At 41.0% G+C, this 20317-nt stretch overlaps 2 protein-coding genes across 5 annotated transcripts in view; one reads left to right on the top strand and one right to left on the bottom strand.

The window, feature by feature from the left end:
- SPTBN1 (spectrin beta, non-erythrocytic 1) overlaps positions 1-20317 on the top strand; it is a 182886-nt gene that overhangs the window by 94931 nt on the left and 67638 nt on the right. The window lies entirely within an intron of this gene.
- Positions 5256-5602, bottom strand: LOC134363312 (small ribosomal subunit protein eS26-like). The gene has a single exon (XM_063078900.1). It carries the CDS (start codon positions 5600-5602, stop codon positions 5318-5320), a length of 285 nt encoding a protein of 94 aa, XP_062934970.1. The 3' UTR covers positions 5256-5317.

Here is a 20317-nt window from a genome sequence, read left to right on the forward strand (position 1 = left end):
CGTTTCTATGATGTGGTTAAACTATAATCTCAGGAAGGTTGGGCACATCTCCTTTTTTGATAAAATGAACTTTAATATGGCCTTAAGTGACAGCCTGCTACCCCCTAACCCCTCTGTGCCTTAGAGTTCTGATTTAGGGACCTCCTGCCTAGGGATTTCCTCACCAGGACTCTGCAGGGTGCTGAGGCACTTACTTAACTTTGGTGGGGAGGAAAGGAGAGAGGGAAGCCCACAGTTTCTATGTTGGAGAGATAAAAACAATTCCCTAGACATTAAACATCAGATTTTTTTTTCCTTTTTTTTTGAGTGGGATGAGGCAAGAGTGGTTGGACCAGGAGAAAGTTTAAGGGCTACAGTAATGTAATCTAGTTTTACAAGCAAAATATGTTAAAAATGTACCCCATGAAGCTGAAATCCATTCTTCTAGGTGTGGTAGCCATTCAGATTTTTATATTGTATTACCATAAAACAAGTGCAACTTTTCTAACTGCGAGTATGCCTTTGCTCACAGAGATACAGCATGAGTAATGCTTTTCTGGAAGCCAGGCAGTTAAATCACACTCTGAGCAAATAGAGGCAGGGCCTCAGAAACTCAAATAATATATTAATGTGCAAACTTGGCCTTTTAAACTGAAGAAATATCTGAGAGAAAACTAATTTTGGCCCAAGAATTACTTCCCAGCCCTTGGTTCCTCCCAGTCCCCACCCCTTTTTTAAAAAAATCTGTTTTTCCTCTGCAAATATATATGATTTCAGTTTGAAAATGGGAGGTTATTTTTTCACTTGAAACACAAGGAAGCATCTTTTAAAAATCAAACCTATTCAGCAGTAGGCTTGACTGTAGCCAGCTTGATTGGGAGATCTTGGCCAGAGAACCACATACTACAGTCTTTATCAGGGTAGCATGCTCTTTTTAGGAAGGGAGGGGGTTGAGTTGCGGGAGGGGCACTAGAGCAGTGACCTGCTGTGCTTAAGCCCCAGGTGAAATATGAGTGGAAAGGGGCTCTAGAACCTGGCTGCCTTTGTTGGTGTTGGCCACCAGGTGTGCTGGGAGTCAGATGGGAAGGCGGCCTCCCTCCCAGCAGATTCTCATCTCAGCCATCATCGTCATCAAGTGATTCCAAAAATGACCTTTCTTTCCTCATTTTCCTTTGAGCTCATAGCTGTCTGCAAACATGAATTATGTCACCGATCCTTACTTTCTCTTCGTTTGATAAGGAGCTGCTCTTCTGCTCAATGTTTCTGGAATAGAAAAGTGATTAAGCAAGTCGATTTGGTATCTTCTTTGTGAATTCCCACTGGGGGAAGGGGAACAGTGTAATTCATTTGCTTAGGTTCCCTGCGTTAAAAACAAAACTCCTGTTGGACTAGGAGACCTGGTCATTAGAATAATTTTGATTCTTGGCATGACACAACCCGTGTTTAGTATTGTACCTTATGGAGGGCCTCTGTCTGGAGCTCTTTGCTAGGCACTGGAGTTACAGGGGTAGGTTTCTATCCCTGCCCTCAAGAAGCTCACAAACAAGTCAAAAGACAGCATAGATAAAGTTTTTGTAGTAGGATTTGAATGGGTGAACATGAGGAAGTGACACTTGCAAAATGGAAGACACCTGCCCTCCCTATTCCTCTGGTGTTGGTGTGAGAACCAATTACAATAATGTGTGTGAACCCCCTATGAAAAATAAAAACTCACAATCAAATCTAAAATCTGTATGGGGGAAACAAATGTGAGGCTGTCTTTGTTCTCAGGTGCACTCAACTGATCTGGACGATGAAGGAAACAGACATCTTTCTAGTAACAATGGCCAGCATTTATTAGACCCTTGTGTACCAGACTCTGCTACTTATTATCTCGTTTTATGCCCAGAAGAATGCTAGAGATAGGGACTGATGTTCTCTCTGTTTACAGATGAGGAAAACAAGACTTGGAGAGATGAAGTAACTTGCTCAGTGTCATACAGCTATTTAGTGGTGGAGCTGGCTGGCTGCTCACAAAGCCCTAGCATTAAACCATTACTCCACACTGCCTCTCCAGAGATAGTTATCTTATTGGGAGGATTTGGGTGTGGCTGGGTGTGGAGAGAGCATTGAACCAAGTCTCCTAGCAGCAGCCTGCACAGTTTCTTGAGTCTGCTTTGAAGCACCTTCCCCAGCTCAGAAAGCGTCCTCCCTTCTGAGTGGTAATATTTATGATGTGGTTTCCCTTCCTCCTGTCTCTGAGGTCAGCTCTTCTCGCCCAGGGTCAGAAAGCCCATCAGTTGCTGATAAGTTGTCGCTCTGTGCCTGCCCTGTGTTAAGGATGGGTCCTGGTCCTGCCTGTGTTGGCCATGTGGTAAACCAGTGATTCTGTGAGGGCTCCTTTAGTGCAGTCTGGTTTGGATTCAGAGGTCATATCCATTCCATCACATTGCTCATGAGTCTACGGGTGCCTGTGATGTAAAAGTTAAACCACGGACTTCTTTCTCCTGTATAGAACATGACTTTAAAAAAAAGTTTCTGAGGGTTTTCCAGCATGAGCCAGGTACGGACCAGGTACCTTCACACCATATTATTTATCCTTTCAGTAACCTTGTGAGGTAGGTCATATATCTGCACTGTGGATTGAGGAACCTGAGGATCAGAAAGGTGAAATGAGGTGGCAGCATCATTTAGCCAGCAAGCGACAAAGTGGGTGACTGTGAGCTTCTGCAGCATGAGGAGGACGTTTCCAACATTCCTAAATAGGTGGCGGAACATAGCAAGGCATAGTGTGGGAGTATATCAGCACATGGGTAGATTGTAACAACATTAGTTTTTGTTTTAAACCAAGAGCATTGTGTGTTTGATATTCTTATTAGGGATTCAGCCAGATTCACAGGTATTTAAAAGTGTTGCCCTTAACCTAGCAACAAATTGGAATACACAGCTGAAAAATGGAAGGCTTACCAATCAGGTTTCTCAGATAACAGTTTTTGATAAAGCTCTTGCGATTGATGAGTAAGTCCTTCATTAAAAATGATGCAGTCTGCTAATTTGCTTATCATTGATATTGCAAGAGCATAACATGGGAGGGATGAGTAACTCATCTGCATATCTTGAAGGGCAGAACTGACATCCACCCACGTGTGGATACAGTGTTTGATAAATGCAGTTTAGGGTATTTGGGGGGATGTAATTTGAACCATAGCTTAAACTCAGCTGATACTGTACATTGGTGTGTCAGGATCCTTTTGAACATAGAGACATGGATGTAGACCACTGCTAGTGACTGTGAGAGCTCTGCGTTTTGAGATGCTGGATGAAATACCTGCAGCCAAACATCTGTTGTGATGTAATGAAGTGGTGACTCAGTGGCAGCCAGACTGCATGACAGCTTGGCTTCATTTGAATCTGTCCACAAACCTCTAAACCAAAAGGAGAGGGAAAAAGTATGTACACACATTTGGAAAGCTGGGTCCCAACGTGCCTCTGCTTAGGCAGTCATGAGAACCTTTTCTGTCTTCCTTTCTCTTGACTGAGACAGGAATTAACCTGTAGCATGAAAGAAATGTGTTTGGGTTAGTGCTTAGGGCAGTGCCCAGAACTTGGTATAGTGTAGGTCATGGCAGCAGAGTTAGAGGGAAAGGTGGGTGATGGTGATGGTCTCTGTTTTATTCCTGTTGTCACCCTGATCTGCCTCTCCTTTTTGTTGCTGCCTTGGCTCAGTTAATGACTAAAGCTAGAACAGTGACAGCAGGTGAGGCCCAGGAAGGTAGCTCTTGGCTGTAGTTGTTCCTTCAGTTTCTCTACTCTGTACTTTGGTGAAGAAGTAGTGCTTTTTAGTTCCTGTCCTCAAACTCAACTGACAAAGCCTGGAAACGAGTTGTTTATAATGTGTTCTAGTTGCAATGTCACAGACTGGCTGTTGGAATAGAGTGGTGTGTACTTCCTGCTAAATCTATGGACAAAGGCAGGATAACGTTTTAGAACACATTTGTAGCTCTAAGATCTCTGAAGGAGTCATCAGATCTGTCTGCCCATTCAGTCAACATTCAGCAAGCACGTGGGTATCATGGTGAGGAGGTTACAGCTCTGAGCACGCTGGAAACACGGGTATGTAAGGGACAGCCATGATCTCAGACTACATTCTAAAAGGGAATACTAGGTAGGAGTGGCAAGTGTTCTAAGACATGCAAGTAACATTTCTTGGTTGTGGAATATGAGAGGGGCATTTTGGAGAAGCTGACATTTGAGCTGCAACTTTAAGCATGACGACCAGGATTAGGTTATGAGATGATGGGTGCTTGGGGGTGGGGTAAAATATGACCAGAGGGAGTCACAAAACTGTGGAAATATTGGGGGAATGGCTAGATGTCCACTTGAAATGAGAAATATATTTTTTCCTTCTATTTCTTTTTTTTTGGATGGCTGGCTGGTACAGGGATCTGAATCCTTGACTTTGATGTTATAACACTGCACTCTAACCAACTGAGCTAACTGACCAGCCCCCCCATTTCAATTATTAATGCTTATTATTATTAGTTGGGATTTTTGCATCCTTTTTGCTAGTCAACATCCAGGTAATCTTGGCACAGGTCCAGGGAATGAATCAGGTGCTGATTAGCAGCTAGTGTTGGTGAAATGGTCTTGGACAAGTAATTGCATCTCAGGTCTCTCACCTGCTGGAAAGGGTGAAAGATTGTCTGATACAGATATGAAGGCCTCTGCAAATAAATGCATAGCCAAACACCGAGGTCACTTTCATTTCACTGAATGCTTCTCCAGGGCTCTGCTGGGTAGATGCCCACTGCTAAAAAACTGTAAGCATTTTTGGCTCTGGTTCTCTGGGCTCACACAGTCGGTCCTGTCGGAAAACTAATGGGCTACCAAAGCGAGGGAAAGCAAAAGAAAAGTTATATCCTCATGCAAAGAGAGGGGAGTAGGTCCCTACCTAAATTCAAGCCCAGTATTGGTGGTGATGGTGGTAATAGTAATAGCAGCTACAACTTGATACTCACCCTGAGGAAGCACTGCTCTTGTAGGTACTTTGCAGTATCCATTTTTCTCTATGTTTCTCACAATATCCTTGTGAGATAAGTATTATCTCCATTTTGAGGATGAGGAAAGAGAGGCACATAGGACACTTTGCCCAAAGACATTTGACTAGTAAGTAGAGCTGTGATTCCATCCCAGGCAGTCTGATTCACTACTCTGAATTTTTTTATTTTTTAGTATAATTTCCATTTTATTTTTTTCCAAAGAATAGTTTTTCTTCAGTCCTTGTGAATTCACCTCCTTACATGGGCTTTGGTGGAGGTCGTGGGGCAGCACCTGCAGGTCTAAATCATGGTGGGGGTTTTCAGTCCTTCCGGGCTTCACGAGATCGATTCCTGACAACCTTGCTGTGAATGGCACAATTCACACAGTAATGTAGCTTCACATACAGCTTGGGAAGCACATAGGCATCGAAGTCACTTGCTTCGGAAATGTCCCTGAGGTCTGCAGCCTCTACTATGTTTCGAATGATGAACTTCTTAATGGCCTTGTCCTTGGGCACACATCCAGCGCAGTTCGTGCAGTGAATAGGCTGCACATGGCCGTGGCCCTTTTTGGCATGACCGTTGTTCTTTCTTTTCTTTGTCATCTTGGAAAGGAGGACTCGAGAGCAGTACTCTTAATTCTTAACCATTGTGCTGTGCTGCCTTGCAAGAGCACTTCTCACGTGTGCTGTTGTGGATCTCAGATTCGCATTTCGTTCAACCTGGACAACCTTGATTTGGTGAAAGCAATCGCTGGGAGGTGGGAATTCCTGATCCTTTTCCAGCCATAAAGGATTTGTTGAGACTCTCACTCTTAATTGGTGGTAGTAGCAAAGGGCAGCATGGTAAATGCAATATAAAATTCAAGCCTTGCATAATCTTGGATAACTTTATTTCCTTTTCTTTGATGGTAGTTTGCTTTGGTGATTCTGGCAGAGTAAAAGGGACTCAGCTGACAGTACAGATGCTTTTGGTCTGTGTTTTACCAGTATACAAAATTATTTGTAAAGTACCTGCAAGAACCTGGAATGAAGAACAAATTGAAGTAGAATTTTGGAGTTAAAAGTACAGTACTTTAAAAGTACTTCAGTTCCAAGGCAGTGGCTAAACAGAAGGTTAACTCTGGAGCAATTTTCAAAGGTGACAGCATTACCTAAGAACATGGAATTGGGCCAAAACCCCACATTTTTAAGTTCAGATTCTTGGAGTTTGCTGATTTTTCTTGACTTTAAACATTTTCAGCTGCTTGAGTGTTTTTGGTATATTTAGGCTAAGTGGCCTTTTGTTCTATGATGTCCATGTGTGAATAAAGTAGATAATCCTTAATTCTGGTTTAGCTGCTGCTGCCAAGTATAAGTAAAGATTTCCAGCTGCTATTTGCATTTTTGTTTTCAGGCCACCTTTTGAGTTTCCTCATAGCAGATATAAAAACAGCTTTTAAGAGGGTCACCAGTTCACGCTTAGTTGTGCTTACACCCTGAAATCACTAACTTGGTTTTGCTTGCTGTCCCTTATTTATATTTATTGTTTATACCCTGCCTAGTTTCAGAAATGATTTAATTTGGCCTAGGCAAGTGTCTCCTGATGATTTTTGTGTGTGTGATGATAGTTCTGCTGCTCGAGAGTCTGGAATCACAAGACTCATCATAGGATTGTTGGGTTAGTGAATGCTGGGTTTGTTCTCTTCTTTGCCCTCTCTGTCCGGAAAAATGTTAATATCTTTCTTAGGAAGGCCTAACATTGCTACCCTGAAAGGTGCCATGTCATTGCTGTGTGTCTTTTTCCCACTACTTTTTTTTTTTTTGAGGGTCCTGTAGAGATACCATCTTGTATGAATGTATTATGTTATATAATCCCATTTTGTTTTCTTCTGAGAATAAAGCTTCTTACAGATTTATACAAGGGCACTTCAAACAGTTCATGGAAAGATTCATATTATCTTTTAATTCTGTATTTCCATGAACTTTTTGAAGTACCTTTGTATATAATTCCTTTGCCTTTACTTTGAGATGCAATGTACTTAAAAAAAAAAAAAAAAAAAAGTAGAAGGAGCTATGACAAGCACAGATCAGAATGAATTGTAAAAATTCCATTCGACCTGTGACACCTCTCAGGTGTAAAAGTGTCACAGAAAGAGTATAGTACCAGGTTATCAACTACCATATTTTTGAGATTGACTCCTTAGAGATGACAGCCAGTGTGTGGCCATTATTTGGGTAAGGCATGTAATACCACAAGCCAAAAGCTTCTGAAAACACCTAAACTCCCCATCTTTCACACTTACCTTTATACCATAGCACCCAACTAAGGAAGCTTCATTTCTTTCTAGTAGAAGTAGCACAATAAGCGATTTTCCTGCTTGCTTACTACAGCTCTCTTAAATACCAAAACTGTGGACAGACCAGATCCTCGCCTGGCTGAAGCGCGTGGCTGAGAATGGGGTGCATTAAGGGAGTCCAGCATTGCTGTTTGGCCCTGCTTTTGAGTTCCAGACAGAGTTCTGGAAAGTACCTTTCTGAGTCTCAGTAATTCCTGACTACTGATCTTTGGGTTTAGGTGTAATGTAAGTCTTAGGAGAATAGATGAGAATGTAGGAACTGGTTTTAGCCATGCATTAAGACCAAAGTGACTGTACCGTTTGTCAGGCCTTGCCAGAAAGTACAGTGTGACAGAGAGATCCTAAAACTTTAAAAGTAAATAGCCTATAGCAATTAACTGTATTGACTTTGGAAACAGGTTATAAACCCAAATTTCTGTGCTGAACTTGAATGAGTGTTCTTTTTCTCTTTTCCCAGGGTAAAAGCAGCTGATGAGAAATGCTCTCCAGTGTTGCTAGGACAAACCTGTATGATCTTCTTTATATAAATGATAAACCAGGGAATATTAATCTACAGTAAAGCAGTATATGAGAGAGGTTTCCAGGCTTGTTCTGACAGCCTTTGGCCCCCATGGGAACGGAAGCCAAGCTGAAAAAATTCAAGATTCCAAGTGGTCAGAAGGAACCCTGGAATATCATCTTCATGATAGTGATGGCTGCAAAGCTGTTTTGCTCTAAAGTAAATCCCCATTTGAAGGTTACTCTGGGGTAACTATATTGTTACGTAAGGAGTAGATTTTGTTTCTTGGTGGTATGTTGAATGGTAGAGGTTTAAAAGTAGAACGAACTATATATGGAACTAAAAAGCGTCAGAAACTTTAAGCAAACCAGCAACATTTAGAGGCTTCTGGCCCACTTTGGCTGGGTATCTTTCATTTTTTATGCCCACACTGGCTCTGCATAGCTTGTTCTTTGAATACATAAAGAGCGGATTCGTCCATGTTATCAGGAAAACAATCTGAAGCACAGGCCTTGTAATTTGGGAGGATCAATAGTATTGCCATCAGCTGCTTATTTTTGTGCTAGTGCTGAGGGAAGGGTTATAATCCTAGTATATTCAGATTCTTACTCTTTAACAATGAAAAAATTCCCTCCCTCGTTATTGCCAGAAACCAGTCAATTCTGAAAGATTAGGGATCCTACTATACATTTCAAAAAGTACCAGACCTGGAGGGGGAGCCAAGATGAGATATACATACAAAAAATTTTTTTAAATATATTTATTTTACAAATAAAAATTGTATATATATCATGTACAACATGTTGTTCTGAATTCTGTATACATTATGGAATGGCTAAATTGAGCTAATTAACACATAACAAATTTAATGATAATACAAATATAGGATGGGGAGAGCAAAGGAGTTGGGCATAGTCATTAAGTGTCTTCCACCTTGGTAAGAACCCTTTTAATATTCTTAGTATTGGGGAGGAGGGGATGCTCTGAACTGAAAATTCTCCATAAGGGCTGCAGTGAGAACAAGATGGTGACTGTCCAGCTTGCCCAGGACATGAGTATCCTTTGGTGCGGACAGAATTTGGTGTTGCTTTCCAGGGACTCGGCTGGGATTGAGCTGCTACTGTGGTTACTCTTAGGCTGACAAACCAGCTCTCGGGAAGCCCAGCATTCATGCTTTGGCTTCTTTGCCTTTTTTTTTTTTTTTTTTTTTTTAAACCTTTTATTTGCCCTGAGACCACTTTAAGGTTGGGGATACAACTGACAATTTAAGAAAACCGTCCTAGGCCTGAGCGAGTAACAAGAGTATAAAAACCTTCTTCTCTTACCATTACTGCTTCCTCCTCACTGACTAACTAGCCAGCTGCTGCAGGTCTTATTAAACTTCATTAATCCTGAGCATTTGTCTATAGGAACTGCCTCAAGATAAAAAGAGGAAACACAGCTAAACACTTTTGTTGCTGTTGCTAATTATGCCAAGCTAAACTTTTTATTAATTAATCGCTCTGCTTGCCTCCAAATCCTGTTGAAGAACTTTACCCCTACCACACAACAGGCATTTCAATCTTCCCGCCTGCAGACAGGTGCTCTGTGGTTTGATAAATCGGGGACCTGTAACTACCAGGGCCAAGAAACAAGGTAGCTTTGGAAACCAAGGTAAAGGAAAAACACATTTGGAAGTCTGGTTATGTGTAACATCAACTCGTTCAAAGCCTTCAGTCAATACTGATGCTTTTTAAAACAGATGCAGTGGTAATCTGTTGTATCTGTTTGTTAAAGTACATGATGGCAAAACAGTTACAAAGCTAGTTTTCTCAGCTCTCTGGTTCCAGAGTCAAAGAAAGCTTTTTTTTTTTGCTGGCTGGTACAGGGAAAGAAGGCATTTTAATGGGGGCTGAGATGGGAAAGAGTAAGAGATGTTTTGCTGTGGCGAAGGGTGACAGTTGAAAAGGAAGATGTCAGTTTGGGGTCTTTTCCAATGGTGACCAATAGCAGGGACTCCTTGATGGTGCAAGGTGAATTACACTTGTCTCAGGTGTCAGGCAGGGAAGTGGAGCACTTTCCTTGATGGGACTGGAAGAGAGCCTAATGGAATTGAAAGAACAGCTGGAAATAATGGAGGATTCTTTTGATGACGGCTTCTGCACTTGAAGTATGTAGAACTCCTGGTTTTGGAGTTTTCAGGAATTGATGTTGCAGGTTACCTTAAGAGATTTAATTCAGTGTGTTCTCTTTAGGTTGGGGGAAAACTTACTCATCATTTAGGCTCAAACCCCATTTCATCCTAGTTGCAGCCAAGGAAATAGTCTTGCCAGTGTAGAAATCTCCTTAGAGCTGTAGGGGCTACAGAGTCAAACTGGGCTTGCTTTGTGACTGTGGGCAAATTGCTGAACCTCTGAAAGCATGAGTTTGCTCTTATGCAAAATACGTTTGATGATTAGAGTATGGACTTCACACAGTGGTTGTGAGTTAAATAAGTTTTAGTGAAGTGCTTAGAAGAATGCTTGGCCCTAGTAAGTGCTCCATAAACCCTGACTCTGGGGAAGGATATGGGAGAAGATGACTAATTCCTTCCATCATTTAGGAGCATGTCCAGAGCCCTTCCCACTTGTGTAGCTGAAGTACTGGTGGATCAACCTCCACTGGGCTCCAATCTCATCCCTACGGCTGATTGGTGATGTTGCCTGGGTCTCAGACCTCAACTATGCAGCTTTGACCCCTTGAATCACCCCTGGTCAGTTGGTCCCCGAGTGCTTTGCTTTGTCCTCTCTTTTGCTACCTGTTCCCATGCAGTATAATTACCTGTTGATGAGGCTGGTGTCATCAAACTGTGAATGCCTCCTGCACCTATTCTAATTTCCCATTGTCTAGTAGAGCAATTTAAAAACTCTGTTTAAGAATGGAGTTTGCTTTCCCTATATCTGAAATCTGAGATGGGGACCCAGTAAATAAAGGATATAACATAGGAGCTTTTCTGACCAAGGTGCAGGTGAGAATGTACCTGGATCCTTGCTCCTTTTGCATCCCTTGCCAGGAACATGATTTGAAAACTACTTCCCTGGCATTCTGCAGTCCTCAGTGTTTCTTCAGTGAATGCCACTTGTTTTTCTTTATTAATATCCTCAGTAATATTATTTTTTAATTAACATCCCCATCTGTTAAAAGGAAGTATTTTTTTTTTTTTTTGTCTTTTTCATGACCAGCACTCAGTCAGTGAGTGCACCGGCCAGTCCAATATAGGATCCGAACCCGCGGCGGGAGCGTCGCCGCGCTCCCAGCGCCGCACTCTCCCGAGTGCCCCACGGGCTCGGCCCAAAAGGAAGTATTAATATTTGTTTGCCTTATGATTTATATAAATGTTACACTGTCACCCCTCTATATCTGCTGGTCCGCCTCTACAGACTCAACCTTGATCAAAGATATTTGAAAAGAAAAGAACAATTAAAAAAAAAAAAAGATACAACAATAAAAACAATTTAAACAGTACAGTATAACAACTGTTTAGATAGCATTTACATTGCATTTAGATAATTATAAGTAATCTAGAGATGATTTAAAGTGTATTGGAGGAGGTGCATAGGTTATATACAAATACTATACCATTTTATATCGGATTAGAGCATCTGCAGATTTTGGTATGGGGGGGTCCTGGATCTAATCCCCATGGATGCCAAGGGATGACCATATAAGGTTAAATATTGATTTAGTATTCCCTACAAGAAAGACTTGCAAATCCAGGGTGGCATTTATTTAGAGTGCTCACTGAAGACAGTTCACCTATGACCTTTTGTGGTGCCCTGGGAGAACTGGTTTTCCTCCAGTGAGTGTTCTTTTTATTCCTACCCATTAATCTCAGACCCATTGGTGAATCTTAGTTCTCTTATCAAATAAAAAAGAATTTTGTATTTTCCCCTCAAATGGAAATGCCCTTTAAATTTTTCAGAATTGGTGTGAGCACATTAAAAAAACAAAACCAACAAACACTGCAGAAATACAGAAGCAAAACTGCCGCCCCCCCTCCCCCCGTCTTTGCTTCTACTTACTTGAAGTAATTACAAGGAATAGTTTGGAAAATGTCCTTTCATACCTATTTATGCACTTACTTTAACTTACATGTATTCATAGAATCATACTAAATATATATACTGTTCTGTAAGGGACTCTGTACATTTAGTAAAATATATAGCCATCTTCCTGAGCCTGTATACTACAGGTTTTTCTTACTGTTTTTAATGCGTACATCCTATTCTTTTATATGGATGTACCATATCTTAATTAATCAACCTATTTACATGTATGTAGTTGTTTCTAGTATTTTCTGTTTTGCCATTGCTGCTATTTTTTATTATGTTAAAAATCTGTAGTGTACATCGTGTTCTTGCACAAGTATTTCTGGAAAGTAAATATGAAGGGCCTTCAAAAACTGCATGGAAAGATTTGTATTATCTTTTAGTTCTATTTCCATGAACTTTTTTTTTTTTTTTTTATCTTTTGGTGGCTGGCTCGTATGGGGATCCAAATCCTCTAAGAACTTTTTGAAATACACTTGTATATATAGATGTGATTGGTAGGTGGACAAAATACGCATTTAAAATTTTGATACTGCCACTTACCTCCCACCAACCACAGATGAGTGTGCCTGTTTCTCCACATCTTCAGTAAGTAAACAGATGAAAGGATTTGTCTCAAGTGTAAGGAATAGTTTATTTTTGCCTACTTCCACCTGGTCATGAAAGCTGACTCTGCTGTCTGTGACCCCAACAGAACATCTACGAGCTTCCGGCCCTTCCCACCCCTATGCAAGATTATTGTCTTTATAGAGGCTGTTGAGGAAAAGCAGCCAAGGTCTTCATTAAGCAATAAAATGTCCCTGAAGAACAAATCAGCTAGAGCCATAGGCTTCCCAGACAGTATCTAGGTAACTAGCAATAATAATCCTCCTGTGACAAAGTTGGTTTACCTTCACCCCAACGCACCCCCAAGCTGTTAAAACTACAAACATCCAGGTCCCCACACCTGTTGGAAGTACCTGATTTTGCGGATGGGAGATAACGCCTTGCATGTAGGGATTGGGGGGAATTAGGGTGGGGAGGCCTGCATTTAGGTACACACTCGAGAATGTTATAAAGATCTACATTCTATTTTATGGGAAGAGATTTGCATTTAAGTTTAGCAACACTGTGCAGCAGGTTTAAGTTTCCAAAACAAATAGAACAATAGAAAAACAGATCCCCCCATTTATTCCCCCTTTCATTCAAAGCTTTTTTTTTTTTTTCATTTGGGAAAAAAAAAAGGAAATTTAGGTAGATGACCAGATTTAAGCTAAGAATTTTCAGTATGATCCTTGTGCATTGTCTTCTATAAAAATGGGCTTAAGGCTTTGATTAGTTTTCCTATTAATGAAAATAGGTTTTGTTTTGTTTTTTAAACCAAAAAACACTAGTGTAAACTGTTACCCATCTTGCTTCCTTTGATTAGTGTGAGGAATCCTATGGTGTCACCACACCTGTCAAATAAGTCATCATGGGATTGAATCCACGGTCATTTCCTCCTCCAATTTTTCCATCTTCCTTTATTAAAACAAGGCAGTGTACATTGTATACTTACAGGATCTGCCATTGTGTACATTGTATACTTATAGGATCTGCCATTGTGTGTCTATAGGATCTGCCCACCAAAACACTGTACTATTTGGCTTTGAAAGAAATCTTGTGTAACCACTTCATATGGGTGAGGTTGAGGAAAGCCACAAAGGAAGTTAGCAGAATTGTTTTTTTCAGTGTTTGACCCTATATATAATAGCTTTCTCTTTTTAATTTTAAGATATATTAAAAATAAGTAAATGATAGTTGAGTATGTTTATCAGTTATCTAGTGCTTAAATTCTCAAGGAGTTGGAAATTACTCGTTAATTTTTTAAGGGAGAACTTTCAATGCTTGTAGGTGCCCTTCCCTGTGTGTTCATACTAGTTACTTAATAAATGATTGCTTACTGGCTGATTAACCCAAGATGAGAAAAATGCCAGGCAGCCTTTATGGCTAATGTTGGGTACTAGTGTGTGTAACATTTGCTGTTCTACATGAAATAATCTTTCAGGCAGTGGAATGGTTGGGTAAATTAAATATATAATCATGGATTGGGTCAGGGCCTATCTTTTAATAAATTACTTCCTGAGTGAAAAATACTGTGAGAGGTGAAGTTTTGGTTTGATGCACTGGGGTATTGCTTAGAAAATAGTGCTAAACTCTAAAGTTCCTTAGTTTAGGCCAGGGAATAGCTCACCAGTACAAAATTATGCATTTTGTTTTCAATCTTGTCATAATTGTTAGTCATTTCTGAAATCCAAGTGTAGTTTAGAGATTCCTCATCCCCTTCCTCTCCAAACACACATGAAGTCTGTGGCTTACTTGAGTAGACAGCTGTAATTTTGGAGTTGGGCACTGAAGTTGAGACAGTCTTATCTAATTTATATATTTGTCATTTCAACCCTGATAGTTTCTGCAGTGGGTCATGGTTACTGGCCAGAGTGAGTTTAGGTGAGTAATTTGTAGTGTTCTTTAGAACAGATGCCAATTTTTAAATTCTTTTTTGTTTATGTTCATCTGTTTTTAAAATATAATTCCTCTTCTTGAGTGGAGCCTTGTCATAATTCTGTAGTTCCAAGTGATAACTTGGAATTGTTGTCGCTTTCTTTATTCCAAAATGCTAATCCTTTGCAGATTTCTTTTTTCTTTTCTTTTCTTTTTTTTTTTTTTTTGGCAGCTGGGCAGTACAGGGATCTGAACCCTTTACCTTGGTGTAACACCATGCTCTAACCAACTGAGCTAACTGGCCAGCCCCTTTGCAGATTAAGTTTACACATATAACCTTATTTGGAGGGCTTCTGTGATATCTTACATTATTTTAGATGGGAGCTTTCGTAATTAATTAATTCAGGGAATGATTTTTTTAGTAAGCGCTGTACTGTCTATGAAAAGTAGACAGCTTTGTGTGTTGGCCTTTAGGTCTTTGACTTCCCCCGCCTTTTTGTCTTTGTGTTTCTGGTTTAAAAAGAGCCCCTCGGACCTTAGCTTTTTGGACTCAGTGAATTGTAGCATCCCCATTAAATGGGAGAGCTGTCGCAAACTGTGCACAAGTGGCTGGAATTGGTGCATTTGTCTTGTTGGCAGCATCAGCTTCTCTGGGCATCTGTGGAAAAACATTGAGGTAGAGCAGAATCCTCTTGTATCTTGAATGTCTGACCATAATGTGACTCTAGTGTGTGTGAGTTCTATTTTTCATCCCTGCACTGTTGACCCTAATTCTTTTGACCTCAAGAATTGTGGAAACCTGGAGAAGGTTGAAAATTATTGGCAAAGGATATGCACTATGTGATTTTTAATATGCTGGCTTAGACCAGATGCATGGTCCACAGGACAGTAGGCTACCTTTTTTGTGCATTGCTTGGGAAAAGAAACAGTAAATTTAAATTTTCTCTCACTGCCTCCACTTAATCCCAAGGTCTGGCCTGTGGCGCTCACCATGGTTTGTCGGTCCTGACAGCTGGGGTAGCACGCTCTTCATACTGTTGTATCAAGGTAGATACTACACTCAGGGATATTTGGGGAGGGGAGCAGGCCCTGAGTACATATTGACCTGACATGTGGGCAGAGTCCTAGTAACATAACTTACAAAAAATGCATAGGCAACTGAATGTCAACTTGGTGACATGTTTAGAGCAAAATTTAAAACGGTACCCAGTATGGTGCCTTGTTGATAGCAAGCACTCAGTTCATAGTTGCTAAGCTGATGTTGACTTGAAAATGAAATCTAACAAAGGAGATATGGAGCCAATGATATTATAAAAATGTTTTAAACCAAGAAATGACAGACTTTTTTTGTAAAGGGCCTAATAGTAACTGATAGGCTTTATGGGCCTCATGGGGTCTCTGTGGCATATCATTCCTCCCTCTAACAACCTGCTCAAAATGTAAAAAAAAAAACAGCCTAGCTCCCAGGCTGTACAAAAAACGGCCTACAGGCCAGAGTTTGCTGACCCCTGTTTTAAATTGATCTTTTAATTCATGAAGGAACTGACCTGAGATGGATGGTCATAATTTTTTCCTGTTGTTTTGGGGAGGTAGTATCTTGTTTTCCTCACACAGTATGGAACGGTGGTGTGAGCGGGAGCTTTGGGATTCTTTAGGGTTCAGATAAATGTCGGTTCTAATTCTGGATGTACCTTTGCTAGCAGTATGCCCACAAACAAATCACCAAAGCCTGTCTGTGCCTCAGTTTCCTCCTCTAGTTAAAAACAACAGGTTGTAATAAACAAGTTAAAGTTAGTGAAGAGCCTAACACAGCATCCACCAGTGCATAGGAGCAGACTTGGGCTTATTTCATCCTTGTCCTACCTGATTCTCCCTGGCTTCAGTTCCTGTCCTGTAGAGATGCGGAGCAGCAGGTGAGCAGGGTCCTGGTCTGGCTTTTTGTATATGCAGGCAGTTTTGAAGTGTGCTTTCCATTTTTAGTCAAACACAGTGAACAACAGTTCCTGAATATTTTTTTGTAAGGTCCCGTTTCTAGTTCTTTAAAGCCTTTACTTTTTCCTTCTAGTTTTGGCACTTTACACTATTCTCACCTTAGCTCTCATCTTAGAAGAGGTAGTTGTGTTATTCTGTCCATTTGTTTTCATAGTAAGCCCCTTCCACAGTCTTGGCTTCTTATGGATTGTGACTGTAAGGGGCTCACCCTGGAGGATGACTGTGACAGGGAGGCAAGATGCCAGGAATTTAGCCTGTTTTCTCAGTTCATTAATATAGGTTTCCTCTCAAAGGTTCTTCCTGCAGTGCCTTGGTTTCCACACTGGCAAAATTAGGACTGTGTTGCTCAGAAGAAAGACTCCCCCCGTAAGCTGAAAGCAGGGACTGATGTAAACCATAGGTGCAAGGTTACATAGAGTTCATAGTTGGTTTTATAGTTTTCATATCAGACTGTACATATTAGCAGGGAATTGCATATTTGCTACACATGCATTTAGAACAGATGTTTACATGTGTTTTGTCCATGAAGCGGGTTAAACTGTTAGGAAAAATATTTTAAGTCAGTTCTATTTATATACAAATCAGCAAACATGAATTTAAGGCCCCAGACTAATCTGTCACAGGGAGGCCTTCAGTCAAAAGATTAGTTTCCTTCCTCTTGCTGCCTCAAGATAACAGTCTGATTCTCTGCTATCAATACAGCCAGTTGCCTGTTTCCAGTTTCCTGCTCTGTATTCTGCATGTTGCTAATGGGAAATGATTTATTTATTTTTTCAAGCTAAGGCACATATGGGGACTCCACCCTTCTGTATTCTTTTGTTTTGAATTAGGATTCTTTTTTTAAACAACTCAAGAGTTGAGCTTTAATAGATAAATGATTAAAATTGGTATAAACTAAGTCTTGTGGCAGTTGGCCTGTTTGGGTCATGTTAAAATAATGTTGTAATATGGTAAAATAATGTTGTAATCATAACCATGTATATTTTGCAACTTCACTCTACCTTACAGGTGTGTGGTTGCAATTGCCCCAAAACAAAACAGAAAAGAAAAAAAATTTTGTCAAACTTTTTAGGTTGGCTTTGGACCTCTTTTAATCTGAAAAGTAAAATTGCATTTTTATCATATTTCAGATATTGAGGAACAATTACAAGGAAGAATTCAGTTTTGAAAGATTTTTAGTGCTGTACAATGATAACATTTAACTGCTTAGGGCCTGTGTATATAGTTTGGAATTTCTCTCCTCTTCAACAACTTTAACAGGGCACCAGCAGCAGCAGGATTTGTGGAGAACCTATTTGTTGGGCACTGGAGGTGTGCTGATTCATTCAACAAACGTTTGTTGTGTACCCACTGTATGCCAGGTGTATGCATGGGCTCTAAACAGGTGTAGCATTGGGTCCTTGCCCCGGAGGCAGTTGCAGACTAGTTGAGGAGATAAAACACAGAATACCTAACAAAAAGATGAGAGACCACATTCTATCAATTGATGATTGCTGGTGCGCAAAAGGGGAAGTCCTCTTAGAAGAGCTAGTCTTGGCACTTACTTTAGCTATGTGTCTATGCAAAGCAAAAATTATACACAATTTCCATCTCTTAATTGGCCATTATCTTAGCAAAACTGAAGAACTTGATAGGAAATATTCTTGGATTACATCCGTGGGTTCAGACTACTTGAAAAATAAAGGGAAGATTTGTTCTCTTAAGCCAGGTAAATTCAATCTTTGGGGGGCTAGTGAATAGGGTCATTTGACAGTTCCTATTTCTATATTTCCCTTATTTTCCATCCAGAGATGTTCCATGCCTTCAGGCCTTCCTTTATCCCTGGCTCCCATCCCTTTCCATAGCCAGAATCATGTTGTATGGTGGATATGGTTGTGTTTAGCACTCTGTGCAGAGGCTATTGCAGGAATGTGCTGTACAGTCATTTCCATAACGCAATGCCCTTCCGTTCATCAAAGCTATTTCTGTATCCTGTAACTTGACTCATGCTAACATAATGTTCATTTTTCCTGTTGTAGCAAATTCTCGAGTAAATAAATATTGAGACATTACAGCATTCTGATATTGATGATAGTCATTTCCTAAAAACAAACAAAAGACAAAAAAGAAAAGAAAAGAAGCATATAATGTGCTTGTAGAAGGAGATAATGATAGAGAGGATATTCACAGCCCTTTGATTTAACCATTAAGCAAGTGTGGTTCTATTCTAAATATCTCATTCCCTTTTTCTCACACATCTTCTGAAAATACCAAGTTGCATATAGACAATATAGACAAATACTCAGTGAATCTAGGCACTTAGAGGATAAACTATAGTTATGCATCATAATTCTTCTTACCCAACACAGCAACACCTCAAGACCCCCAGTAAATGCCAGCCCCGCCACTACTGGCAGGTGACGCTGAGCAGCCCCTATCCTCACTGAGCCTTGGGCTTGGCTGGAGGTGCTTGTGTCCCACCTCCCTGACGGTAGCTGGGAGGACCGAGTGAGCTTTGAGAAAGTATGAATTGCTGTTCAGGTGCATGATGTTGTTATTGCAGGTGCACCATCTTATAAAATTCCATTTGCAGAAAGGAGCACTGTAATAGTATTTCACTTGTAACACTCCTTCCCAGGGTCAGAAGCTGATTTAAATGATGGTGCCACTCACTTGAGGGTGGGTTTTCTTGTCTGCTTCTCAATAGTTCTCATTGACCAATAGTTGGCTAATTTATCTCTGAGCCTGTAGAGCTAATGACTTAGCTGGCTGGATCTTCACACGTGGAACCACTTCTGGTTCCCAGGTTCTCAGGGCTGCAGGGACGGACATTTTGGTAGACTTTGTGGTTCTGAGAAGCTTATTTTGAGAGCAGCATTTGGAGTCCTTTTTCCTGACTCCCATCCCTGCTTTGTCATATAGGCGGCCTCACCAAGCTGCTATGCTGGAGGGCTGCTGGTTCTTTTTGCCATTTCCTCACATGGATCCCCATTTGTCCTGTCTCTGGACTGCCATAGCTGCAGCTGCCTCGGGTCCTGGGTTGTGTCGGGAGGTATGTGATGTCCAAGCTGCTCAAAGGTGGTGGTGTCCTCAGGTACATACTTGGTTTCCACTTAATTGGAGAGTCATAGCAAAGAGGGGATGGTGAGGAGTGCTTAAACCTGAAGCCCTTTGCATGGAGGTGTGAGGATACTGTTCTCTGTAGCTTCGAAGGTGGAGCAAGCCTCAGTGGGCTGCAGTGACAGATCTAGTCTTGATAGAGATGCCATCCCAGCAATTGGAGAGTTAACCAGTGATGGAGCAGACCCTTTCACAAGATAAGGACTTAGGTCAGGATGGTGACATGATGGGTGATTCTCAATTTTGTTTCACATAAATATGTCTTTTTAAATGTTGTGCATGTGATTCCATGATCCCTGGTAAATTTCTCAGATGGTTTGAATTGATGAGAATGCTTCTTTGCTGGAGAAAGGGAAAGGGAACTAATTTAGAGCAGTTCAACAAACCAGACACATTAATGTGCTTTTTTCCTCCTTTTATTTAATACTGGGAAGTCTTCAGGTGAGTCCTTATGATACATAATATATATATAATGTGGGGAGGGTGGGGGGCAAACACAGCTGAGAGATGCCTACAGGGAGCAGGAGGGTCAGAGGTGTCTGTTCCTTGGAGGCACCAGCTACCCAGTCTTGGGCAGGGATGGATGGGAACCTACCAGAGCCAGCATCAAGTTTGTCTACGTCAACTTCTTGGGAGGAGATACAGGCATGATTTGACTTGACAACAGCAATATAAGGCCTTGAAAAGGTAAAAGGAGGGTGGAAGTGGCATGGGGGACAGGAATGCCCACCCCCTTCTCCCTGCCCTTGTTGCGGCTCCTCTGCCTCGCAGCACGCTCTTTCTGGAGCGAATGGGCCTGTAAGTAGGGAATTCCTGCTGCCATCCAACCAGCTTACAGACCATGAGGATCAAAAGCCTTTGATAT

The sequence above is a fragment of the Cynocephalus volans genome, chromosome 14 (assembly GCF_027409185.1).
Source record: "Cynocephalus volans isolate mCynVol1 chromosome 14, mCynVol1.pri, whole genome shotgun sequence".
In the NCBI taxonomy this organism is placed as follows: domain Eukaryota; kingdom Metazoa; phylum Chordata; class Mammalia; order Dermoptera; family Cynocephalidae; genus Cynocephalus; species Cynocephalus volans.